Source organism: Sorex araneus, chromosome 2 (assembly GCF_027595985.1).
Source record: "Sorex araneus isolate mSorAra2 chromosome 2, mSorAra2.pri, whole genome shotgun sequence".
Classification (NCBI taxonomy): domain Eukaryota; kingdom Metazoa; phylum Chordata; class Mammalia; order Eulipotyphla; family Soricidae; genus Sorex; species Sorex araneus.
In genome coordinates, this window is record NC_073303.1 from 265,696,545 (window position 1) to 265,722,572 (window position 26,028).

The 26,028-nt window shown below is 62.6% G+C and overlaps 1 protein-coding gene across 1 annotated transcript in view; it reads left to right on the forward strand.

Moving 5' to 3' along the window:
• The first annotated feature begins 1,959 nt into the window (after positions 1-1,959).
• LEKR1 (leucine, glutamate and lysine rich 1) overlaps positions 1,960-26,028 on the forward strand; it is a 35,273-nt gene continuing 11,204 nt past the window's right edge. The window contains exons 1-7 of the mRNA XM_055124780.1: positions 1,960-2,001; positions 3,217-3,284; positions 8,348-8,562; positions 17,350-17,469; positions 18,128-18,303; positions 18,420-18,545; positions 23,527-23,608. Of these exons, the coding sequence (XP_054980755.1) occupies positions 3,237-3,284; positions 8,348-8,562; positions 17,350-17,469; positions 18,128-18,303; positions 18,420-18,545; positions 23,527-23,608 (767 nt within the window). The 5' untranslated portion in view covers positions 1,960-2,001; positions 3,217-3,236. The remainder of the gene's footprint in view (positions 2,002-3,216; positions 3,285-8,347; positions 8,563-17,349; positions 17,470-18,127; positions 18,304-18,419; positions 18,546-23,526; positions 23,609-26,028) is intronic.

Sequence of the window (26,028 nt, forward strand, 5' to 3'; positions counted from 1 at the left end):
AACGTGCCGACGAGACGAACCTTTTCGGAAGACACCAGCCAACTTTCCTGGGAGCCTGCAGGTCTCAACTGGGTCACAGGGCGATGCAAATGCTGACGTGCGGCTGGGCTGAAAGTTGGGGCGAGGGGCTGGGGGACGGGCTGGGCACTTGACTCAAGGAAAGGGGACCCTGTGCCCCCCCACCATCACGGGGGACTTTCAGGAGTTTAAATATAATAGATGTGGTCATGGTGTGTGTGAGTCCTGGGAGCGTTGTGGGAAGCCCGGCGCCCCCACCCTTGAAGCCCAACCCCGCTTACTCCCGTTCTCCTCACCCCCTTGAATCGGACAATGCGTGCGTTTTTATCAATCGATTGTAAGCCAGTTTTAAAATGACTTAGCTAATGACAGCCCCGTTTTCTGTTAATAAAGATATGACACAACGGGAGGGAAATTGCTGTTTGCAGGCTGTGAGCGCCCTGTGACCGGGGCGTGGGGACACAGGCCTCACCTCAGGAGAGACAGACTAAAACCACCTCACCAATCGCTTCCCCCAACTCATGTGAGTTCCATTGTCCAGATCTTTCCAGAATCCTCTGGGATGATCTCAGCTTGAGCAAACACCGCGTACAGAAGTTGGCTCTTAAACGTACCAGGCAGTCCTCCATTTCCAGGCTTTGAATTCATTAATGCTTATTTAGGACTTAAGGCCTGATAGACACCAAGAGCCTAAAAAGAGGCATTTGAGTGTTTGGGTTGTAGTGGTGGTAATTGTTTTCTTTTTTGCCGGGGGCTTTGGGAGGTCCCCAGTCACTGGGGCACTGGAGGCGGGTTCCCCGAAACAGGAGCCTCGGACGAGCTTTGGAAGTGCTCGGGTCCAGAGCGACTCCACTCGGGCTCCGCCCAGAGGGGAGGCAGCCTGGCTCCCCGTCACCAGTGACCCGGGCAGGGTCTGAGCCCGCAGCACCCACCCCCAGGGCTTCCTGAGGTTCCGGTGGCCACACACAAAGCGGCCATTCTGCCCGACTTGGCGAGAGCCAGCAGCCAGCAACGCCTGCCCCGCTGAATGGCTGAGTGACAGGGCCCAGCTGGGCCTGGCCCGGTGAACCCACCGCCAGGGGAGGGCCTGGCCCTGTCTCCGGGGAGCAAGACCCGGCCCGGTGCCCGAGGCCCTGCAGGCCATGGACGGAAGCTCTGCCCCCACAGGCCGGCCAGCGGATTGTTGTTCTTTCAGGGTCACTGACCCCGGGAGCAAAGAAAAGGACAGGGTCACCGAAGAGGCTAAAAAGAGCTTAATTAATCCGGGAGATGCAGGCAAGACCCAAGGAGACAAACCTGGCAGAGACGGGAGGGCCCAAGGCCCAAAGGAAAGGCAGAGAAGGCACAGGCTCAACACACACACACACACACACACACACACACACACACACACACACACACCCCAACTAGCCACAACTCACACTCACACACAGAGACACACACACACTCAGACCCAGACATCCAGCTCGCATCCACACACGGCCACGCTCAGACCCTCACACACACACAGACACGCACACTCACTCCACACCCACTCCGAGACCCACACCCACAGACACACAGACACACAGAGGGCCTGGCCTGTCACCATGTTACTGATTATCTTTGTGCAGGGCCCGCGCCCAGCCGTGCTCGGGGGTCACTCCCGCGGGCCGGGGGTCTAAGCTGGGCAGCGGCAGGCGAGCGCCGCCGCCCCAGGCCCCCCTTGGGAGGCCCCCCTTGGGAGACCCCCACGGGCCTCCCCGCCCTCCCCGGCCCAACACCGGCGCCGAAGCGCGGCGCGGGCGTCCGCGGGCGCCTTCCCCCGAGCCGCACTGCCCCGGGTCCCGGGCCGGGGGGCGCCCCCGCAGCCGAGCCCCCCGGCGCGCCCCGCTCCCCCGCTTCCGCGTCGGCGGGGCCGTGACGTCAGTGCGCGCGGACGTCAGAGCGACGCGCTCGGTCGCCCGGGAGACGGGACGCCGGTGCCCGAGGAGTGGGGTGCAGGTGAGGGGAGCGCTTCCGGGCGGGGCAGCGGGGCGCCGGGGGCTGGGCAGCCGCCTGCCCTCGCCCGACGCCCCCGCCTCCGGCCCGTGAGCCGTCCCCGACGCCCCCGCGCCCGCCCCTGCGCCTGTGCCCCCTCCCCCTGCGCCCTGTCCCCTTCCCCGCCCCCTGCGCCCTGTGCCCCTGTTTCCTTGTCCCCCTGTTCCCGCCCCCTGCCCCCTGCGCCCTGTGCCCCTGTTCCCGCCCCCTGCACCCCTGCCCCCCTCCCCGCCTCCCCTGCATCCCCCCACGCCCCCTGCGCCCCCGTCCCGCCTCCCGCGTGGCCCCTCTCCACTGCACCCCTGACACATGCCGGGTGCCCCCGACCCCTGCCCGCTCGCCCCGGCCGTGCCCGAACTCCCAGGGAGCCGGGTCAGCGAGGGGCAGGTCGCAGAAGCCTGACCAGGGCTGCTGGCCTGCAGAGAGGCCGCCCAGGGATTGAGGCCGCGCACCGGCCGCCCTCTGCCCACCCTCTGACTCTGCCCTCTGACCCGCCCGCGACAGTCACAGGGAGCGCACAGAGGGCCGTGGGCCTCCCACCCGGAGGGCACCCTTCCCCTGCCTGCCTAGAGCTAGTCCTCCAGGGCCCAGGCGTGGCTGGGAGGCAGCGGCTGACCCCAGAGCGGGCCAGGCTCCCCAACTCCCTCCCACGCTGCTCCCCGCCCTCAGGCAGAGCACACGCTGCGCCCCGGGGCATCTGTGCCCGGCCTGTCCCGGCCCTTGCCAGGGCGCGCCCTGACCGCGGTGCTGGGGCTGCCCCCTGCACTGGTTGCAGAGCAGCCGGCTGCCCTCTGTGGGGTGCCCTGGCCTGGCCTGGGTGGTCTCCCAGGCGCCCCTCGACTTCGCCAGGCTGCTGCCAGTCCTCAGCCCCCCGATTTGCAGGAAGGAAGCCCCCTGGCCGGTGCCCCCTGCCCCCACCCGGCCCCCGCCGGCCTGTGTGCATCCCAGGGAGGGCCTCTGCCCAGCCCCCCCCCTTTGTTGGGAGCCTCCCCGCACACACCATCCCACCCCCCACTCTGGAAGGTTCCAGAAGAGGCGCTGGGGCCGGGCCTGCCTGTGTCTAGGGAGGAAACAGTCTTCAGTGTCCGGGGCTTTGCGGGAACAAAGTAACTCCGGTGCAGGGGCAGTGGGAGGTCTCCGGGTGGGCCGGTGTCTGCCTGACTCGCCTCCTCCCCGCAGGCCCCTCCCGGACCCTTGCCATGGAGCGCCACCTGCCCAGACACGCGCTGCCGGAGGAGATCCAGCAGGTCCGTTCTCGGGGTCCTGCCCCCAGCCCTGCGTGGGGCCCCGGGTGGGCGCCAGGGACACCCCCTGCAGCACAGGAGGTCGCGCCCTTCGCTTCCTCCAGGTTCTGCCCCCGCCCACCCAGCTGCTCTTGCCACCCGATCTCGGCTCTGCAGGCGGACGCGTCGCTCTGTCACACTGGCACCCCGAGACAGGGCAGGGAGCTCTGTGCCCACTCCCTGGCTCCGCGGCCGGCCTGGGTGCTGGCCCAGGAGACCCGGACCTGGGGCTCCCCTGCAGCCGCGCCTCTGCCCCCTCAGAGGCCCCCCAGTCCCCGGTGGACCTTGGGCAGCCCGTGCGTGCTTGGGGCCGAGTGCAGGGGCCGAGGCGGCACTTCTGGGGTGGGCTGGGGGGGAACGGACACCTCCAGGACGCCCGTGTGGGTGCCCACGCGGGGACGCGGGCGAGAGGCAGCATCTCCTGAGGGGGGAGGCGGGGGTGTGGCAGTGACCGGCTGTGTCCCCGCGGAAGCCGGGAGCACATCAGAAGCTGTTTATTTTGACGAGGCTTTTATGGGAGTTGCAGAATGTTTGTGCTCACACGCGGCCTTCAGAGGAAATGGTTTTAAAAACGCCAAGACCGTTTCCTAACCGTCCAGACCTGCCCCCTGCGGGAGCCCCGGGCAGTGGGGGCTGCAGGACCCTGCCGCGCCCCTCCCCCCAGGCTCCTGGTCCCGGTTCCCTGCTCCCTGGCCCTGAGAATGGCTGCTCTGTCCCCCAGGCGCTGTCCCCCACGTGTCCTTGGACGCGGAGACTAAGGTGGTCTCTGGACTATCCTCCGCAGACCCTGACGCGCCACCAGACTTCAGCTTTCCATCTTCCCACGGGGCGCCAGGGCCGCCCTCTGCCACAAGCAGCTGCCCCCGGCCAAACCGCAGCCAGGGGTTCCGACCCGCCAGGCCTGGTTCTGTCCGACCGGTGCCCCTGGCAGCCCTGGCTCGGGGGAGGGCTGGGTGCCACTCCCTGGCCGCTTCTCGCGGGCAGAGACCCAGCCCGGGTCAGGGGCCTGGAGGGAGAACAGCGACTTGGCGAAAGTGGAACTGGTGGGCTTTGTGTCACCAAGGCACCCTGTGACAGCTGTCAGCCCCAGGGGGCTTTGGGAGCTGCGCCGAGCACTTGGCCGGAGCACAGCCCGGAGCGCCCTGTTCCCGCAGGACAATCCCGTGCCGAGCCTCGGCTCAGCCCGTCCTGCTCCGAGAGTCGTGGCGCTCTGGAACTTGGAAGTGCTTCCAGAACAACCGTGTCATGTTTCCAAGCACGAAGCGTCATTGCCAGGGAAAATAAACGGGCTTTTCCAGGTCATTCTGGGCCACTGTGTCCAGGGTCAGGTTTGGGTTGAGTTAAAGTGGAGGAGAGACGAAGGGGAAAGAGAGACACACTTGCGAGAGAAAATGGCCTGAAATGCTGCTGCTGGCCCCGGGAGGGTGGAGGGAGGCCAGGGAGGGGCCTCTTGCCGGGGCCACACCTGGCCCTCAGGAGGAACCGGGGCCACCCACACGCAGTCTTTCAGCCCGAGGAAGGAGCAGGTGTGTGGGGCGCCGTCCCAGCACAGCCTCCAGGTGTTGCGGCAGGAAAGTCCCCGAGCACGAGGCCTGGCCCGCCCTGAGAGACCCCCGCGCCCCGTGGCATGAGGCCTGGCCCGCCCTGAGCGACCCCCGCGCCCCGTGGCACGAGGCCTGGCCCGCCCTGAGGGACCCCCAAGGCCCCGTGGCACGAGGCCTGGCCTGCCTTGAGAGACCCCCGCGCTTGTGGCACGAGGCCTGGCCCGCCCTGAGAGACCCCCACGCCCCGTGGCACGAGGCCCGGCCCCCTGAGAGACCTGCAAGGCCCTATGGCACGAGGCCTGGCCTGCCCTGAGAGACCCCCGCGCCCCGTGGCACGAGGCCTGGCCTGCCCTGAAGGACCCCCAAGGCCCCGTGGCACGAGGCCTGGCCTGCCCTGAGAGACCCCCGAGGCCCCGTGGCACGAGGCCTGGCCTGCCCTGAGAGACCCCCACACCCTGTGGCACGAGGCCTGGCCCACCCTGAGGGACCCCCAAGGCCCTGTGGCACGAGGCCTGGCCCCCTGAGAGATCCCCGTGCCCTGTGGCAAAGCTCTTTGCCAGCCGCCTCCAGCCCCGGGGCATTGCCTGTCCCCTGGCCCCTGTGAGGGACCCTCTGGGACATCCGCGCCCCTGCCCACTCCCCCTGGACCTCACGGCCAGCTGACCGCACTGTCACGCAAGCCCTCGCCCGCCCCCCGCTCTCCCTGTGGGGTCCTGGCGCCTCCCCCCTTCACAGCCTACCCCTCGCCCACAGCCGCCCACCCAGCAGCGCGGCCATCTCTGACCCTTTTGTCCCTGGCAGGTTTCCTGAGAGGAAGAACACGTGGCCCCTGTGTCCGTGCGGCCTCCTGGGGGCTCAGGGATGTGCTTTAGCTGCGGCCACAATCACGCCTCCTCGGTGTGCTCCAGGCCAACCGCTCTGGGACCAGGTGTGCGCCCTGGGTTGGGCCGCCACGTGTGAAGCGCCATCAGCCTATGTGTGTTTGTATGTGTGCGTGTGTATGTGTGTATGCATGTGTGTGCAGGGCCATGGTGTGTGAAGCACCATCAGCTTATGTGTATGTCTGTGTGTGTGTGCGCGCACATGCATGTACCTGCAGGGCCACTGAGTGTGAAGCACCATCAGCCCATGTGTGTGTGTGAGTGTGTGTGCATGTGTGTGTGTGAGTGTGTGTATGTGTGCGTGCGTGTGTGTGCACGAGTGTGTGCTTGTGAGTGTGAATGTGTGCATGCGTCTGTGCATGTGTATGTGTGTATATGTGTGCGTGAGTATGTTTATGTGAGTGCGTGCATTGTGCATGAGTGTGTGCATGTATGTGAGTGTGTGAGTATATATGTGTGTGTGAGTGTGCATGTGTGTGTATGTATATGCGTATGTATATGTGTGTGAGTGTGTATATGTGTATGTGTGTATGCGTGTGTATATGTGTGTATATGTGTATGCGTGTGTATATGCATGTGTGTGAGTGTGTGTATGTGTGTATATGTGTGTGTGAGTGTGTATATGTGTATGCGTGTGTGTGTATATGTGTATGCGTGTGTGTGTGTATGCATGTGTGTGTCCCGGGTCAGGGCGGTGAGGTCCAGAGGAGCACTGGCCAGTGATTCAGGGCTCATGCTTTTGGCCTACTCGTGGCCAGGGCTTTTCCAGAGGGAGCAGCTGGGCCCCGGCCGGCCCACTCCCCGCCGCGCTGGCCTCCGTGACCAGCCCGACCTGGAACATTCTTACCCCCTGGGCCCAGCTCCACGGCAGGGATGTCTGTGTCCACGCCACACTGGTGGACGCTCGGCCCCTTCCCTCGGCCTGTGACTGCGGGGCCTCGGGGCCACTTCCCCCACCTGCCCCTGGGGGGGGGCATCGAGCAGGGACCCGCCCAGTGTTAGTCCCGAGGGTCTCCGAGGGTCTCGCATCCTGCAGGTCAGGCCTGACCCTCCCCCTCAGTCCCCTCCTCCTCCCACCTTCATGTCTGTACAGGCGTGTCGCGTGTCTGGCGGTCACGGCGGGTCTTCCCCGCTTCCCGTGGCCGAGGCCGCCCTTCCGGCCCCCCGTCTGCGCCTTGCCAGCGACCGCGTCTCTGAGGCAGCAGCGAGGGTCCAGTCTCCGGAGGAGCGAGGGGCCGGGCTCGTGCCCTCCCCCAGCTCACCTGCTGCCCCCTGACCCCGTGCCCCCTGCCCGCTCTGCTGGTCTCCCCTGACCCATGTTGCCTGTGTGTCACCCGCCATGGCAGCCCCCGCCCTGCCGCTGAGCGCGACCCCGGTGCTGTCTGCCCGGCCCCGCCCTGCTCTCGGCGCCGGGATGACGCTGCCTCCCGCCCGCCCGGGCCCCGGAGCCGCCCCCGTCCCGTTCCTTTAAATCCAGTTTTGCTCCTTCATTTCCTTTGGTTAAATATCTCGGGTGTATTTCTCATTTCTTGGCCCCGCTGTGGCAGCAGCGTCTGATGGGGCCCACATGGGGCCGTGGCCCCCCGAATCCCGGCACCAGGCTCGGGGGCACACAGACGGGTGCCCGGGGCCCAGCTCGGGCCTGCAGGGCAGCTGCCCTCGGCCCTGGGCCGTGCCTGGGGTGGAGCCCAGCTGCCCTCAGTGCTGCCGTGTCCCTGCACGAGGGGAAGGTCTGCGGGGGCAGTGGGCACTAGCAGGAGCCGCTACAGCAGACACTGGCCCGCCCAGGCAGTGACCGTCCCCGACAGAACCCTCCTGGGAAGCTGTCAGGGCCGAGGGCATGGTCAGACTCAGCAAGCGCGATGCCAGCTGGGCACGGGCATCCCCCTGCTCCCTTCAGGCTGGGGAGTGGCCCGGGCAGCCCTGCTGGCCGCCTCTGCCCCCGAGGTGGCCAGCGCAGGGGCCCAGACGGGGATGGGGAGGAGCTGCCCCTGCAGGAAGCCTGGGAGTGGGCACAGAGCCCCCCCCCCGGCCCAAAGCTGGGGCTCACGGGGCCGTCCCTGCCTCCAGGACAGCTGTGGGGTGGCGCAGGGTCCAGCCTGTGTCCTGCGGGGCCGACCTCCTCCAGGACAGCTCAGGGTCCAGCCCATGTCCTACAGGACTGTCCCCCTCCAGGACGGCTCAGGGTCCAGCCCGTGTCCTGCAGGACTGTCCCCCTCCAGCAGGACGGCTCAGGGTCCAGCCCGTGTCCTGCGGGACTGTCCCCCTCCAGGATGGCTCAGGGTCCAGCCCGTGTCCTGCGGGACTGTCCCTCTCCAGGATGGCTCAGGGTCCAGCCCGTGTCCTGCGGGACTGTCCCTCTCCAGGATGGCTCAGGGTCCAGCCCGTGTCCTGCGGGACTGTCCCTCTCCAGGATGGCTCAGGGTCCAGCCCGTGTCCTGCAGGACTGTCCCCCTCCAGGACGGCTCAGGGTCTAGCCCGTGTCCCGCGGGGCCGACCCCCTCGAGGACAGCTCAGGGCTCGGGCTTGGCTGTCCCTTGGGCCCACTGGGAGCCCGCCCTGCCCCCGCGTCCCCGTGCCCGAGGCCTGCTCTGTCTTCCAGATGGCCCCCGAGGAGAAGGTGTGCAAGTACTGCGGGGTGAGCTACCTGATTCTGCACGAGTTCAAGGCCCTGGAGGAGCAGCTGCGGGCCCTGAAGGAAGAGCTGGCCCGGTGCCGGGGCAGCAGCGAGCGCGAGCACTGTCTGCAGGAGCAGCTATGCGCGCTGAGCCGGGACCTGGAGCAGGCCCGGGCCGCCAGCGAGGCCCAGGCCCGCAGGTGGGTGCCTCCTCGTCCCTGTCCGTCCGCCCGACTGTCCGCGGGTGGGAGAGCGGCAGAGGCGAGTCTGTTCCTGGATTTTCTGGGCCCACCTCGACCTGAGTCTGAGCCCGGCTGCCTTTGCTCGCCTGTGGCCAGTCTTTTTTCCTTTCTTTCTTTTTGGGTCACACCCGGCGATGCTCAGGGGTGACTCCTGGCTCTCACTCAGGAATTACCCCGGCAGTGCTCGGGGGACCCTCCGGGATGCTGGGAATCGAACCTGGGTTGGCTGCATTCAAGGCAAACACCCTCCCCGCTCTGCTATCGCTCTGACCCCCTGTGACGAGTCTTGAGGGGGGTAAACACAGGGGTCGGGGGGCCGGGGGGCTGCCCCCTTTCACCACAGCCTGTCTCGGGGGAAGAAGGCCTTCGTCGGGATTCAGCACTGGATTATAAAATTGCTATTTTCTTACAGCACGTTCATTGGGACTGTTACATTTTCTTAAAGTTTTCACTCTTTTTTTCTTGAGTGTGAAGAAAAGTACAGCTTGATTGTGACTTAACTCACAAATTATTCTCTATCTGGTGGGTCGGGAGTGGAGCTTGGGTGACCTGTTGTGTTTCTTCAATAATGAGTGCTTTCTTCCTAAGCCTCACCTCCTCTGGGATCTATTTGGGAAAGCGAGTTTTCCCTTAGAAAATTAAGTGTTTTCACTGATAATTCACGTGTTAGCAATGTGTAGTGCCCTCTCGATTAAACTTTCCCCTTTGCATCTGTTGTCACTCTAGCTGGTGTGTGTGTGTGTGTGTGTGTGTGTGTGTGTGAGAGGAGAGAGAGAGAAAGAGAAGAGGGTGGGAAAGAGAACTTTTTCCCCTAGGAAAATAAACAAACTTGTCTATTTTATTGACCTTTTTAAGAACCAGCTTTGAGTTTAATGAATCAAATTAGTTTTGTTTATTTTTCATTAATTTACACTCGTGTTTGTATTTCCTTCTTACCCTGGAAAATATGGCTCCGAGTCCCCTGCCCTCTCGAGGAGAGGCTGGTTGATTTGTCTCGGCCCCTTTCACCCTCCGTGCTTTAAAGTTCGCCGCCTGTTCCCGTGGGAACCAGGCCGGCCGGCCAGCGCTGTCCCCGTGCCACCGAGAGGGTGAGGGTGGCAGCGCTGCCTCTCCCCGCAGCCTGGGCGGCCTGTGTGGGCAAGTGGGGTCTCTGGGGGTCTCTGGGGGTCTCTGGGGGTCTGCACGGGGGCAGGTCAGTGCCCGGGAGTGTTTGCCAGGTTTTCTGAAGGTCCCTCTCGGGTGTGCTGTACCGAACTCTAAGCTGAAAGTCAGCCTGTTAACCCGCTACCCTCGCCCCGACAAGGAGCCGTTTCCTGCTCCTTGTCTGGCATCTCCGTGGCTCCTTCTCGTCCCCTGTCACAGACAGCCGGGGGTGGCGGTTGCCTGGCTGGAGCGACGTCAGGTGGGCTGAGCCCAGGGTGGCTGTTCCTGCCCGCGGCCTGCCCTGGGGTGACCACACAGTGGCTCCCCCTGGCTCCGGCAGCCCCGAGCAGTGCCAGGGGCCGAGTCTGGTGCGGCTCAGATCCACCCGCTCCGACAGCTTCTGTGGGTTGCTGAGGGCGTCTCGGGGCCTCTGGGGCTCTGAGTGAGGGCGCCTGCCCCTGCTCCCGCTGGCCGCACCCCTGTGCTTGGCCCCTGATCCGTGCGTGTAGACCCCGATGCTTGGGAGGGACCGACCGGGCCGGGCTGACAGAGGGACACTCTGGAAACGACTTTCCCGCTGTTGTCCGAGCCCCGGGCCCTTCGTGCTCCTTGTTCTTAGGCACAGTTTGGGATCGAATTCGTTGCTTGATCCCATTCCGTCCCCACTTTTTTTTTTTAACAGTGCTATAGCTTATTAGAATAATTTACAGTTGAAGATAAAAACACATTTTCCCTCAGCATTTCTAGGGAAGTTGTGGATTATTTTCATAACATATGTCTATAGCATTTAAGATACTGAGGACCATTTAATCTGTATATTGCTTCCTGTTGGATCATAATTTTATTTTTTTTAATTAATTTATTTATTTTTATTGAATCACCATGAGAATAGTTACAAAGCTTTCAGGTTTAAGTCTCAGTCATACAATGATCCAACACCCATCCCTCCACCAGTGCACATGTTCCACCACCAAGAACCCCAGTATACTCCCTCCCACCCCCCGCCCCCCGCCTGTGTGGCTGATGGTTTTCACTTTACTCTCTCTTTACTTTGATTGCATTCAATATTTCAACAGAAAACTCACTATTATTGTTTGGAATTTTCCCCCAAAAAATCAGACCTGCCGAAAAGGCATCATTTGATAATTTGTTTTCCATTGCTGAGAACGAAGAGCACATGAGGTTTGGGATTTCTGGTAATTTAGTAATTAAGTCCAGAGAAATTTCTGCCAGAATTCGCATCACTGCGAGCTCGTGCCTCCGGCTAGGGGGCTCCATGAGTCGGCGGCACCACGCCACCGCCGAGAGGAAAGGCCGAGAGAGAAACCCTTCCCCCTCCCGGGGCGGCACGGGGCCGTAGCTTAGCTCACAGCCTAGTGGCATTTCTGTAAGGAGCCTCGGGGCCAAAAGCAGTGGGTGGGCCTCCGGGGTGAGGGTCTTTGAGGAGCGGAGGAGCCATTCGTGTGCGGCTGCTCGGGGTCTCATCTGGGCCCGCCCCACTTCTTACTCCGCCCGCTTCCCGTCAGTGTTGTCCCTCAGTGCCCCCAGCACCCACTGGGCCGTGTGCTCAGGAATGACTCCTGGATCAGTGATCAGGGATGACTCCTGGATCAGTGCTCAGGGTTACTCCCGTATCAGTGCTCAGGGTGACTCCTATATCAGTGCTCGGGGTCACTCCTGGCTCTGTGTTCAGGGCTGACTCCCAGCTCTGTGCTCAGGGCTGACTCCTGGCTCTGTGCTCGGGGTCACTCAGGCTCTGTGCTTAGGGTCTCTCCTGGCTCTGTGCTCGCGGCTGACTCCAAGCTCTGTGCTCAGGGTCACTCCTGGCTCTGTGCTCACGGCTGACTCCAAGCTCTGTGCTCAGGTTCTAGTGAGCAGATACTCACCAGGTTCCCGAGAACTGTCACTCGCCTGGGAGGTGGGGGTCTGTCTGGGTGCCAACCTGTGTGGGTCCTGCCTCATGGGGTCCTGGGCCCACTCCCAGGTAACTGAGGGCCTATGTCCCGCGCATCCAGGAGGGCCCCTGGGGCAAATGCCTTCCTGCTCCTCCTCCTCCCGCTCCTCCTCCTCCTGAAATTCGGACTTAAATCTCGCCTCTGCAGGGAACGCCCATTGTCCTGGGGGGCTGGAGAGCCGAGTCCAGGGGCGAAGGTGCTGCCTGCCCACGGCTGACCAGCATCCCTTCCTCACACCACATCCGCCCCCCCAAACCCCGCCAGGAAGCTCCTCGGAGAAACGCCTGAACCCTCGCCAGGGCTGGTCACGGCCTTTCAGGGTTTGGGTCGTGCAGTTTGACCCCTGACGGCCATGACCCCAAGTGCCTCAAAGCAAGTGTCCTACCTACACCCAGCCAAGCCCAGTGCCTTGATTTGTGTGTTGGTTTTGGTTTGGGGACCAAACCTGGCAGTGCTCAGGGCTTGCTCCTGGCTCTGTGCTCAGGGAGCACTCTTGCAGTGCTCAGGGCTTGCTCCTGGCTCTGTGCTCAGGGAGCACTCTTGGCAGTGCTTGGGGCTTGCTCCTGGCTCTGTGCTCAGGGAGCACCCTTGGCAGTGCTTGGGGCTTGCTCCTGGCTCTGTGCTCAGGAGGCCACTGTCCGTTTTCCTGAAACCAGGATCAGGTGGAAGTGTCTCATCTCCGAGTCACCTTCAGCTGACGGCTCTGCTCCCAGCTGCCCTGACGAGGTCCCCTCCCATCCCCGCCCCACGTCACTATTTGCTCGTCTGACTCCGCTCTCCCATCCCTGAGACCCGGAGCGGGTGTGTTTCACAAGCAGGCCTAGGGGAGGACGCGAGGGAGGAAGGGTGCTCTCTGTAGGGAGCACTTTCAAATGAGGCAGCAAGGGTTAAGTCCGCATTTTGTGTCGACACTGCTTTGCCTGTGTGGGGCCTTCAGAGCACCGTGCACTGAGTCTCTCTCCAGCTGTCCGTCCCCTTGGACCTCAGGGCAGAGCAGGGACCCTGCACGCCCCCCTGTGCCTTGGCTCCTCCCCTCAGCAGGGGCACCCCGGTGGGGGGCTATCTGCCCGCACACACGTCACAGACTGACGAGGCCAGAGGGACAATCAGAGAACCGTGCAGTGCAAGGGCCCCGGGGCTCCGGCAGGGCAGGGCTGGGTGGAAGGGCGGGGGTGGGGTCTTGAGTCCTGGCAGTGCTCGCTGTGCCGACACCTTTGCTGCCCCCAGGGGTGCCTGGGGATGGGGTCCTGAGTCAGGGTGTGCTGTGCTCCGAGTGCTGTGCTTTGCGTGCTGTGCTCCGCGTGCTGTGCTCGGCGTGCTGTGCTCTGTTCTCCTGCTGCTGGCAGGAAACCCTCAGACAGAGACCCGGCCCGGCCCCGCCGGCAGGGTGAGACGGTGCGGCTGAGGGGCTCGCCTGGCCGGCCCCGCCTTGGCACCACCCAGGTTCCCCGCGCCTGTCCGGGACCCCGGGTGCCAGGTCTGTCCCGGCCGGAACCCAGTGGTGATGCTCCCTGGTGTCCCGCGTGACCTCCCTCTGCGCTGGCCTCGCCGTCTCTGGGACCGGCCGTCGCCACCCTGCGCCTCAGGCCCCTCATCCTCCGTCCCCCCGCGCTTGCCCGCCTGTCGTCCCGGTTGCTGCCAAACTCGCTGGAGGCAAAGCTTAAAAATAAACGAAAGCCCAGAACCTGGAGCTGGACCAGAAAACAGCGCGTGTTGCAGGTGGGAGTGTGGAGACGCGGCCGTGCGCAGCCGCCCTCGCGCCCCGTCTCGCGGGGAGAGCGGGCTCGGCCCTTTCCACCTTTGCCCTCGGGATGTTTCCCCGCTGAGAGACGCAGATGCTCCCCGAGAAGCGGAGGGCGACGGGGAGGTGGAGGCTGGTTGCCGCCGTCCCGCAGCCCCCAAAGGTGCCTTGTCGCCCCGTGAACCAAGCCAGCGGAGGCCGGAGCCAGGCCTCGGCGCCCGGTGCCAGTAGGCTCTGCCAGAGCTGGCCACGAGTCCTGCTGACCGGTGCCAGGAGTCCCTCTGGCGAGGAGGCCCCGTGCAGCGGTGGCCGGGCTGCGTCCCTGCCCCCAAGCTGGCCTGTGGGCCCCGCTCCTCCTTCCAGTCACTCTTCTTGGTGGGTCGCAAGGAGCTGCAGGGGGCCGGGGCCCTCCTGGGTCCCTGCCACATGCCGCCATCCGAGGGACTGTGTGTGGCCGTGGAAAGCCTTCCTGATGTGCAGGGCCCGAGGTTACACGGACACAGTCTTGGGGCCGCTGTGGTCGGGGAGGGCTTTGGCCAGGGGACATTAATGCGCTGCCCCCTTAACCCGGCGTCTGACCCCTCACTCCTGCCTGTGCGCCCGGGGAGCTGGCCTGACTTTGCGGGCTGGGAGAGGGTCGGCACGGCTGAAGGTCCCCGAGCACCTGAGGGCCCAGCACAGGGCCTGGACTAACCCCTCGGCACTGCAGTGTGGGCTGTGGGACCCCTGGGCATGGCCCCATGCTGGGGTGAGGGGAAACCACACACAGGGACTGTCCGGGCCCGGAGCCACAGCACAGCGGGGAGGGCGCTGGCCTTGCCCCGGTCAGCCGGGGTTCCACCCCCAGCACCCCTCGGGTCCCCGAGCCCTCGGGGGGAGCCCTGAGCTGTGGGGTCTGGCGTTGGCCCTTGTGTCTTTAGGCCTTTAGACTGGCGGAGGACGCTTCGCGCTGGTCTCACACTGACCACCAGGGCCCCTCCCTCTCACGGGCAGCCATGGTGCTCGGGCCGGTCCCCACGGGGTGGGTCTGCCTCAGAACTGTCATCAGTCCGTGGCTGGCCCGGAGGCTGCGGGCGTGGGCCAGGGGCGTCCTGCCACTTTCCGGGGTCCTGGCTGCTGGCCCCTGGCTGCTCTGACTGGCCTGTCCACTGCCGTGTGCTCCTCTCTCCTGGCGGTGCCCAGGCCGGGGCCAGCCCCTGCTGCCCTCTGTGCCCATCCTGGGTCAGTTCCTCACAGCCTCCCCCTCTGCAGGGTCCTGGTGTGTTCTCGGAATTCTCTGCCAGTGCCCCGTGGTTCCAGAGCCAGGGCTGCTGGAGGTGCTGGCCCGGCCCTCGCCCCACTGCCCGAGGCCCTTCTGCACCGACCCGCCTTCCCGCTTCTCAGCGTCCTGCCGGGAGACCGGGAGAAAATGCCGGCACGTTTCTCTCCGAGCAGCTGCTTCTCGGCGCGCTGCAGATAGGCCGGGGAGGGTGCTGCTCACGCGGGGTCCCCCTGGAGGCGGGGTCTCCCAATGATGGGGTCCCTCCCAAAGCTGGGGTTCTTTCCGAGGGCCGGGCCCCTCCCAAGGTTTGGCATGTCCTACAGTGGCGGGGTTCGCTATACTGAGGGGTGTCCCTTATGGAGGGCTCTGGGGAAAGCTGCCCTCACGCTCTGCAGATGACCAGTACCCCGGCGCGGCACTGAACAGTTTCGTTGTCCAGCTCTCAGGAGCGGGGGCACACAGCCTCCTTCCTCTGAGCACATTCTCACTTCCGAGCCAGAGTGTTCTGGGCTGCTCTGATATTCCCCCTGCCCTGACTCTGGGGTCGGCCAGCTCTGGGAGATGCCCCGAGGCACAGGAGAAGGGTGGACACTGAGGTCTGGACATGGGCAGCTCGCTCTGGGGGTGGCCTGCTCTGAGCACTGTGGCTTTTGTCACTCCACCTCTCTGTGGCTTTCCAGCTGCCCGTCCGGGGTCCTTCACAAACACAGCGAAGGCCACAGACGTTCCTCGCGTCCTTTTGATTCGGGGTGGGTCCGTTGCCATTTAGGTAGTTCACAGCCTCCAGTTCCGTGGCCCTAGCTTTGTTCCTACTCCTCTGTAGAATCCCGACTAGCTTCTGGCTGTTGGCTTTCAAAGGAATTCATTATAGAATCCAAATGAGGATGCACGATTTCTTTTAATGAATGTTAAAGTTTCAGTTGTGCTGATTCTCGGGTCAGTGCTTATGATTACACTGTGTGTTTGGGAAGAAATGTTATTAGAGAAGATTCCAAATATATCTGCACATCACACATTTTAATTACGCTCTTGAAAGCCTCGGTATCTTTGCCCATGTTTCGTGTCAAGGTGACCTTTCATTTCCATGAGAGATGTGTTAATATTTCCCAATTAGGGTTATTAATTTGTTCTCACTGTCCTCAGCTCATAATTCTCTGTACATTTTGGAGCTTGGTTTTGCACCAGGAATCGGAGACCATCGTTCTCCTGGGCGGTGAGCTCTGGCCCCGAGAGCACCCACCATGGGCACTGGTGCCCCTCGGCTCCCGGGCTCTGGGTGTGCGTCTAGCAAGCCTCAGGCCAACTCGGAAACGCAATTTCAGAGGGCGGCGTGTGGCTGACTTCATGTGTCTGAGAGATGCTCAGGGGGCCAAGTGGGGCAGAAGGGAGGAGGATTCGCTAAAGATTGCATCAGGCTCCTGGAGGCTCACAGACCACCCCCCAGACACACATGCACACATGCACACACATGCACACACGTGGACGTGTGCACACACACACCTTCCCACTCATCCGAGTCTGCTGGGTGGTGCTTGCTGCATGCCCTCTGGTCTCGCCACCACACGCATCAGGAAGGGGACGAGCGGGAGATTAGGGAAACTCCAGGCCCTGGATGGTTCCGGAACATCCTTCTACCGCAGCCCCAGTGCCTTTCCTCGCCTGTTTCTGGGCCTCTGGCCGGGGAGTCTCTGAGGGAAGGGAGATGGAAGAGACAGTGCTGAGACACCGGGGGAACCTGAGCCCCCACTTCCTGCAGACACTCACTCAGCACGCACACACTTGCACACACCCACACACTCAGACACACACCCTCACACACTGGGGTACACACGCAAGAACACTCGGGCATACTCACACATACCCTCAGGCATACTCACACTCAGCATAGTCACCCTTAGGCATACTCACATACAGGCATACTCACACACCCCCTCAGGCAAACTCACACACCCTCAGGCATACTCACACACCCTTATGCATACTCACACACCCTCAGGCATACTCACACACCCTCAGGCATACTCACCCTCAGGTATACTCACATACCCTCAGGCATACTCACACTCAGCATAGTCACCCCTAGGCATACTCACATACAGGCATACTCACACATACCCTCAGGCATACTCACACACCCTCAGGCATACTCACCCTCAGGTATACTCACACTCAAGCATACTCACCCTCAGGTATACTCACACTCAAGCATACTCACACTCAGGAATACTCACACACCTCAGGCATATTCACACGTACTCACAGGCATACTCACCTTCAGGTATACTCACACTCAGGTATACTCACCTTCAGGTATACTCACACTCAGACATACTCACCCTCAGGCATATTCACATACAGGCATACTCACCCTCAGGATACTCACAGACCCTCAGGTATACTCACGCAGGAGGAGGGAGGGAGGGAGGGAGGAGGGAGGGAGGGAGGGAGGAGGAAGGGAGGGAGGAGGGAAGGAGGGAGGAAGGCAGGGAGGGAGGAGAGAGGGAGGAGGGAGGGAGAATCCCTCCTGCACATTCTCTCTTGTGTGCCATGCAATGATGTGGCACTTTCTTCTGTATTTGCTGTTACTAAAAGACAGTGAAAGGGCCATGGCAGGTACCCACTGGGTGGCTTTTGCTGCATTTTAGGGTCCGAGATGCGAACATGCAGTTGCAAAGCCAGTGCGACGCATTCCAGGGCACCCAGGAGGAGCTGCGGCACCTGAGGCAGGAGCTGGAAGCGGAGCGCGCCTCGTCCCAGGGCTGCAGGTGGGGCCTGGGAGTCGGGTCACCTGCGGCCTGGGGGGGTGTCTCGCAGGGTCTGAGGGTCGCAGCTCGCCCCCCCCCCCCCGGGGCTGTTGGTTCTGGCTCCCCGGGACCTTAGGAGGCGCACGTGGCAGCTGCCCTCGCCGCAGGGGACCCGAGGCCATGGGAGGTCCCCTCCAGCAGGGGCCAGGCTCGGGGCGGGGGGGGCTCCCTGCCAGCGCGGGGGGCCTGCGGCCCAGGAGCGTCTGCTGCAGCCCCTGGACACTATTTCAGCTGTTGGAACTTTGAACTGTGTCAGTCTGCCACTAAGTTGCTCTGTTCAGAAGCCGCGTCCCCAGGTGGACGCCTTTTATGCACTGTCCACTGCGCCCATGCACTGCCCGCTGTGCCGTGGACTGTCCCCTCCCTGAGCTGTCCACCTTGCCCGTGAGCCGCCTGCCCCTCCGAGGCCTCCTGCCCCGAGCTCCCGGGCTCATCCGTGAGTCGCTTCATAACTCGGAGTGAGCACTCACGGAGCAAGCGGAATCCTGAACCCTGGAGGCCTCCCTGGACGAGACGCCCTCCGCTCACGGGGGGTGCGCGCGGCTCTCAGCCCCCCCCCCCGCCCGTGTTGGATGCCCCCAACGGCGCCGCCCGCCTTCTCCCCCCACCCTGCCCGCAGCCGGAGGCTGGAGGCGCACGGCCGCCTCTGCTCCCAGACCCGCGCCCTGCTCGCCGCGGCCAGAAGGGAGCTGAGCGCCGTCAGGACCCTCGTGGGCACCGGGCTGCGGGACTCGGCCGTGCTGTCCGCCCAGGTGCTGCTGCTCGTCAGGTCCGGGAGCGACGCGGCCTCCACAGGTGGGCAGGGGACTCAGCCTGCCCAGGCGTGTCGGGGGCGGGCCAACGGGGCAGGGCCGGCTGGGGGCTCGCCTGTCTCCCGAGGCTGGTTCATCCGGCACCGCTGTCTCCGGCAGAGCTGCAGCGGCTGCGGTCGGGCCTGGTGGTGGCGCGGACCACCACGGCAGCCCTGGAGGAGCAGCTGCAGGGGCAGCGGGGATACCTGGAGGGCCAGTGCCGGGAGCTCCAGCAGGAGGCGCTGGGTAAGGCGGGCAGGGGGCCCCGGGGACTTGCCCCACACGGGGTGGGACTCGGGCGAGGCAAAGTGGGGCGGCCAGGCTACCCCGGGCCTCGGCTCTAGTGGGCAGCGGGCGGGGCCACGGTGGAATCGGGTGAGGAGGGCGCGGCACGGAGACCAGCGCCCAAGGGCGGCACAGAGGGTGGCACGGCCCAGCAGCGAGACGCGGAGAGAGGCCCAGCCCAGCCCGGAAAGCGGCTTTGCTCGGGCCGGCCCGACAGTGTGCGGGGCCCAGGTCTATCCCTGCACCCACCCGAATGGGCCCCGAGCTCCCCAGGAGGGACCCCCAAGCGCCAAGCCGGAGTGGGGGCACCCAGCTGCCCTCAGCCTCCGCCCAGAAGTGAGAGCCGCCGCGTCCTGCCGCCCGCCTGGGGTCAGCCCTGGCACCGGCCCCGGCTCCCGGGACCGTCCTGTACCCGCTGGCTGGCGCCCGCACGGGAACAGGCTCTAGAATGACCCTGATGCTGCTGAACCTCCTGGTGCCACCCCCCCCCCTCTCCGCCCCCCCCCGTCCGCTGTGCCCGACCCCAAAGTAGGGCTGTGTGTCCACCCTGTAACGCGGCGTGTGTCCAGTGCCGCGGGTGTGCCCTCAGGTGAGCCTCGAGGCCTCTGGAGCTCGAGGGAACCGTGTTTGGGCCGGAGAGAGGGACCCAAAAGAGGGAAGTTGGCAAACTATGATCCCAGTACTGATCCCGGTGCTCCCTGCCCGTCTCCAAGGCTCCTGTTCTTATGCTTTGATGCTGTTTTTCTTTTTCCTTTATTGTTTTTCAAAAGTGTCAGGATACCTTATTTCTTCCAAGTATGTTTTTTTTTTTACTTTATTTTAACATCGTGGTTTACGAAGTTGTTCATGAGTTGTTACAGGCTTTCAGTGTCCACCACGAGTCCCACCAGCTGTGTCCCTCCACCACTGTCCCCTTTTCCCACCTCCCTCCTCAGCACATGACAATTTATTCATATTGCTTGTTACGACCAAATGCTAAAGGAATTATCAAAAACTCTCCAGCGAAAGAAAACTTGTGAAAATTGTTACACCTCACCACGGGGTTAAGTCTCTGAGGGTTTACTAAGCTGCTGGTCGCTGGCCGATCTTCTGTGTCATTGCTTCTGTTCGCTGAGGTTAGTCGGTTTCTCTGTTACTCTCCCACTTACCTTGGCGAGCGCCTGCTGGGACTCAGGACTAGGAATAGGAGGTGTTGCACCATCCCAAGGTCTCGGGGTCCAGAGGGCTGGGGTGAGTTGCAGAGGGTCTTGGTGCCACCGTGGGGGTGGGCTGCAGGGGAATCATCAGGGGGGCCTTCCCGCTCCTCTCCCAAGGGTGCCCCAGAGTTTCCACCCGGTGACTGTTGTGTCCGTGAGTCCAGCTGGTTGGCTCGCATCTCCTCAGAGATCCAGCTGGTGAATCTGGAGAGCAGGTGGGTGGGTGAGTGGATATGGGGCGTGGGCGTGGCTGCCGGGGCTTCCTGGGGGTCTTTTTCATTTAAATCACAAAAGATAAGCTTCAATTTGATTTCGGTATCTCGTCTCTGTAACATAAAACTTTTCAACTTTGGGGCCCAAGAGGTGGTACAGAGGGGAAGGTGGTGTCTTCATGCAGCTGATCCAGATCAGAGCGCCAGACCCATCTGGTCCCCCGCCCGCCCGCACGCCACCGGGAGTAATTCCTGAGCACAGACCCAGGGGTCGGCCCTGAGTGTGGCCGGAAGTGGACCCCAAACAAAAGAAACAGCAAATAAATGATTCAACTTTTGCCCTTTACTTTGAAATAGAGCCTTTGGGTAGGTATTGAAAACCCAGAGTTACTCAGTACCCAAGAATGATCGCTGGCGAGGCAGTCTGTGTCAGAACTGAATCTCCAGCAATGCAGTAACTAGAGCAGACTAGGCTCACTCCCCTGCAGGGCCCGAGATGCAGTGACTAGAGCAGACTAGCCCTCACTCCCATGATGCAGTGATGAGAGCAGACTAGGCCTCACTCCCATGATGCAGTAACTAGAGCAGACTAGCCCCCACTCCCATGATGCAGTGACTAGAGCAGACTAGGCCTCACTCCCATGATGCAGTAACTAGAGCAGACTAGGCCTCACTCCCATGATGCAGTAACTAGAGCAGACTAGCCCCCACTCCCCTACAGGGCCCGAGATGCAGTTACTGGAACAAACAAGGTCTCACTCCCATGATGCAGTGACTAGAGCAGACTAGCCCCCACTCCCATGATGCAGTGACTAGAGCAGACTAGGCCTCACTCCCATGATGCAGTGATGAGAGCAGACTAGGCCTCACTCCCATGATGCAGTAACTAGAGCAGACTAGCCCCCACTCCCCTACAGGGCCCGAGATGCAGTTACTGGAACAAACTAGGTCTCACTCCCATGATGCAGTGACTAGAGCAGACTAGCCCCCACTCTCATGATGCAGTAACTAGAGCAGACTGGGCCTCACTCCCCTGCAGGGCTCGGGTCCCCGGCAGGCGGGTGCTTTGCTCCTTGTCCCATCCTGCTACTCTCCCCACTGCTCCCCCCTCCTGGATGAGCGGCTGCTTCATGGCCCAAGGCTTCTTGAACGTCCTTCCCCTGAGAACCGTGCCAGGAAACGACTCCAGGCCATCACTGGAGTCTGTCTCGCCACCTCTATTGGTTCCAAGGCTCGAACTCGGACTCCCCGGAGGCTGTGCCCAGAGCCGTCTGCTAAGCGCCTCTCGCACCGCCTGCCCTCACCTCCTGGCTGGACTCTTGGGACCTCTGCTGAGAAAGGCTGCGACAGGGTGCCAGCCGCCTGGCGTGTGCCCGCAAGCCTTAGGCTCTGGCGAGGAGGCCCCTGCCCGCGCGGCTCTGCAGAGCCCCCGGGGTCACTCGGAGAGTGCAGTGACAGATCCCGGGCGCTCCGGAGAAGACCGTCAGCTGTCTATGTGGAAGCTTCTCCCGCTCCCGCCTGGTCTCTCGTTTCCCGCGAGCCATCACTTTTGCTTCTTTGTCCCGGGAACATTTCGGCGAGTCGTGTGGGCCCTGCTGCCCACCCGCAGTTCATGCGACTCTGCTGGCCTCTCAGCTGCCCTCGTGCTGGTTCCTCTTGGTCGGATGTTTGGGACATATATATCTAGGTAACAGAGAGAGAAGAGGCTTAGAAGCATATTTTGCATTAGCAATGTTGAAGAAGTCTGGTTTTTAGTATTTTTCACATTAGAATATACCCTTAATATTAAGACTTTAATATGAGACTATAAACCACCTGTAATTCAGAAATATCTGGTTATCTCCTCACTCCTCCCCCCCCGCCCCCCAGCTAACATGCTTTTGGCCCCGTGAGCAGCCGGAGCTGAATGGTCCCTCGCACCTGCTGCAGGCCTGACACACGCCCAGCAAGCCCAGCGTCACTCTCTCCTCCGGGAAGAATGCGGAAAACGCTCGTTTACCTCAAGTACACTTGTTGCAGAATAGCTGTGAATGCCACCTCTGGAACAAAACCCGGATGAAACTCCCGAGCGGCTGTCCCCACATCTGAGGCTCGGAAACGTCGGCTGGAGTTAAAATATGCTAATTTGCGATTGATGGCGTTGAATACTCATTAAGGAACTTTCTTCTATTATTGATTTATGTCCTTACATCTGCAAAGGTTTCCTTTGTTCGTGCACGTTTGGAGAAAAGTGTTGATGATCTGTGCGTTAGGCAAAGAGCTAAACTCACGGAGCCCGAGTGCCGTGACACATCCGTCTCAGCACGCCGTGAATGCGGCCGGTGATTATGCTCATTCACGCCAAGTACAGCTGATCAGAGCCCTGCGGCCCCCGGGGACTAGCGAGCCAAGTCACTTCAGGCGGGAGGACGCGCGCGCAGGTCCACGCTGAGCGGTCACTGGTGTCTGCAGCATGCGTCATCGCCACGGAGGCAGCGGGGCCCTGCCTTTGACTCTGACTCCTCGGAGGACAAGGGGCTGTATCCTGTCGGCACTTGGGCCCCGGCCTGGCTGGGCGCTGCCCGACCTGCCCAGAGCCGCTGCTGGGAGGATTCTGGCAGAGGGACGCGCCAGGCGCCCGCCAGAGACGCCTGTCCCTGCCGCCGTTCCCCGCACCCCTGCTCGGGCCCTGCCTTTCACCTCGCCGCATCCGGCCCTTCCGTCCCGGCTAGACGTGGACCCCAGGGCCCTGGCTGTGATTGGACACAGGGACCGCCAGGGACCCTGGGACTAGGCTGGGCCTGTGGGTCAGGTCCTGCCTTAGGGCCGGGCTCAGGGTCGCGTTCAGCAGAGGGTCCCGCTCCAGGTGGAGTGGGGGGGGGGGGGGAACGGGTTCAGGCCTCAGCTCTCAGCTCTCCGGTCTGGGTTCAAGTTTGATGTTGGCCCCGCACCTCCACCTGGGCAGCCCCCCCACACCTGTGCCCCGCCCCCTCTCCCCGGGCAGCCCACCCACTCCCGTGCCCCGCAGCACTGGGCTCTGTCCCGGGGGCCAGTCTCCTGCCTGTGCTTTCCTGGTGTGAAGGTGCCGGTGCCCACTCATAGCTGGCACAGCTGCTGACCTTCCCTCTGAGCCCCCCCGTGGCCTGCAGGTTGCCCGGCCACAGCTGATTGTTCTAGAAGTGGGCGGCCACTGAGGTGGGTGTCAGGCGCTGCCTCGTGTAAATCTGAGTGAAATGAAACTTGCAGCCAGCTGACGTAGGCGGGGTGGGCCCGAGGCTGCGGGGTGTGTGGGGACGGTCAGCCACTGTCCTGGGAGCCGTGAGCCCAGGGGCTTCCTGAGCAGGAGTGAGTAGGCCGTGCTGGCCCTAGCAGGGGTGAGCTGGGCCCTGAGCAGGGTGAGCCAGGCGGTGCTGGCAGTGGGCAGGGGTGAGTTTGGCCGTGCTGGCAGTGGGTAGGGTTAGTCCGGCCGTGCTGGCTCTGGGCAGGGGAGGGGTGGTCCGGCTGTGCTGGCTCTGGCCTGGGGGTCCGGCCGTGGCCATAGCACTGTCGTTTCAGGTCTCCGGGGCCAAGTGGAGTCTCTCCGTGAGCAGCTGCAGCAGGCGCTGAGAGAGAGGGATGAGGTCCGGGACCTGCTCACGTAAGGAGCCCCCCGGCCCCACTGCTCTGCCCTGCGGCCCGCTGGGCCGCGCCCTCCTCACCTCCCGTCCCCTCTTGTCCCCTCGGATCCCCTCGCACCATGCACGGAAACAGACCCCCTCGAACGGGCAACTCAAAGATGGGAAGGTTTTGTTGTTGGTTTTGGGGTCCCACCCGGCAGTGCTCAGGACACACTCCTGACTCTGCTCACTCCTGGCAGTGCTCGGGGCACCTTATGGGGTACAGGGATGGAACCCGGGTGGGCGTGTGCAAGGCCCTCCCCGCTGTCTGTCACTCAGCTCATGGTTGGAGGGTTTTTAAACGCTTCTGTCCCTGTTTACGCTTTGTCCCAGGGGGAAGGAAACTGGTGAAAAACCAGAGAGTAGCCGCCTACTGGGGGGGGGAGGAGAGGGGGAGGGGGGAGGTTGGAGGTGGGGAGGAGGGGGGTGGGGAGGGGAATGAAGGGGGGCGGAGGGAGGCACAGAGGCCTTCTCCCTGCAGCAGCCGCCCCAGCACCGCCTCACACCACATGGGGACCCGCGCCCTCGGGCGGGGCTTCTGAGCACAGGCCAGGAGTAATCCCCGAATGCCTCCAGCATGGCTCGTAAAACTCACTTTCCCCCAAAGCCCGGGTGGGCAGGGAGGGCCTGCCGCCACTCTCAGCACCCGAGTGCTTACTCGGTGCACTCCCTCGGGTGCGGGTCCTAGTTCCTGTATTCTGGAGCACGGACGGTGTGGGAAATATAAATATTTAGCACGCCTAGCAACCAGATGTTCTGTTCACCACGACCATCTTAGAGACAGTGCAACAACACTCACAACAACACAGGAAGGAAGGGTTCCGTAGCCCGACATACACTGGATCATGTGCAGCAAATTGTGAGGGACCCAGGTCCCGCGGCAGGAAGTGCCCCCGCCAGCATCACACGCACATGTGTGTGTCTGTATGTGTGCATGTGTGAATGTGTCTGTGTGTGCCTGTATCTGCCTGTGTGTGCATGTGTGTACCTGTGTGTGCATGTATATCTGAGTGTGCATGTGTGTGTCTCTCTGTGTACCTGTGTGTGCATGTGTATATCTGTGTGCGTGTGTGTGTCTCTGTGTGTGCCTGTGTGTGGCTGTGTGTGGCTGTGCATGTGTGTGCACCTGTGTGTGCCTGTGTGTATCTGTGTGTGTGTCTGTGTGTATCTGTGTGTGTGCACTCCTGTGCGTGTGCCATGTGTGTCTGTGTGTATCTGTATGTGGTCTGTGCGTGTTCCATGTGTGTCTGTGTGTGTGTACCTGTGCATGTGCCATGTGTGTCTGTGTGTATCTGTGTGTGTGCCCGTGTGTGTCTGTGTATCTGTGTGTCTGTGCATGTGCCATGTGTATCTGTGTGTGTGTCTATGCGTGTGCCATGTGTGTCTGTGTGTGTGCACCTGTGCGTGTGCCATGTGTATCTGTGTGTATCTGTATGTGTGCGCCTGTGCATGTGCCATGTGTGTCTGTGTGTATCTGTATGTGTGCGCCTGTGCGTGTGCCATGTGTGTCTGTGTATCTGTGTGTGTGTCTGTGTGTGTTCCATGTTTGTCTGTGTGTGTGCACCTGTGCGTGTGCCATGTGTGTCTGTGTATCTGTGTGTGTGTCTGTGCGTGTTCCATGTTTGTCTGTGTGTGTGCACCTGTGCGTGTGCTATGTGTGTCTGTGTATCTGTGTGTGTGTGTCTATGCGTGTTCCATGTGTGTCTGTGTGTATCTGTGTGTGTGCGTGTGCCATGTGTGTCTGTGTGTATCTGTATGTGTGTGCCTGTGCGTGTGCCATGTGTGTCTGTGTGTATCTGTATGTGTGTGCCTGTGCATGTGCCATGTGTGTCTGTGTGGCTTCCAACGAGGCAGCTGCCAACACGGGACAGAGCTCAGGGCTTGGGGAGAGGCCAGGTGTAGGGGTGGGGTGGGGGAGGGAAGGGCCAGTCAGCCCCTCCCCGTTACCTCAGATGGGCTGTTCTTCCCGGGAGCTGCCCTGAGAGGCCCCGTGCAGGTGCCCCCATGCCCGCCCTGCTGGGAGCCCCGGCCCCGGGCACGGCCCCCAGGAGCTCGGGAAGACAGGCCAGTCCACGGCAGGCGCCTGCCCAGTTCTCTGCCCAGCGGGACCTTCTGTCGATGAGGGGCAGCCTCTGTCCAGGTCTGACCAGGGCCCCGGCCAGCGCCTCGCCCCTCAGCCCCTGGCCGGCCCTCCCCGTCAGCAGGTCAGGCTGGGCCCGCACCCGGACACTCCCGTCCCTTTAGCACTCAGGCCTGAGGGGGCAGCCCTGGGCCTCAGGCTGTCCCCAGAGCGGGCGGGGGGCCTCTCAGCAGACTGGGGGTCTGTGTTTTAAGGCAATAGCGGTGCAGAGTCACAAAGACGTTTCTTCTGCGGGTGAATAAAATCACGATCCGGGACACA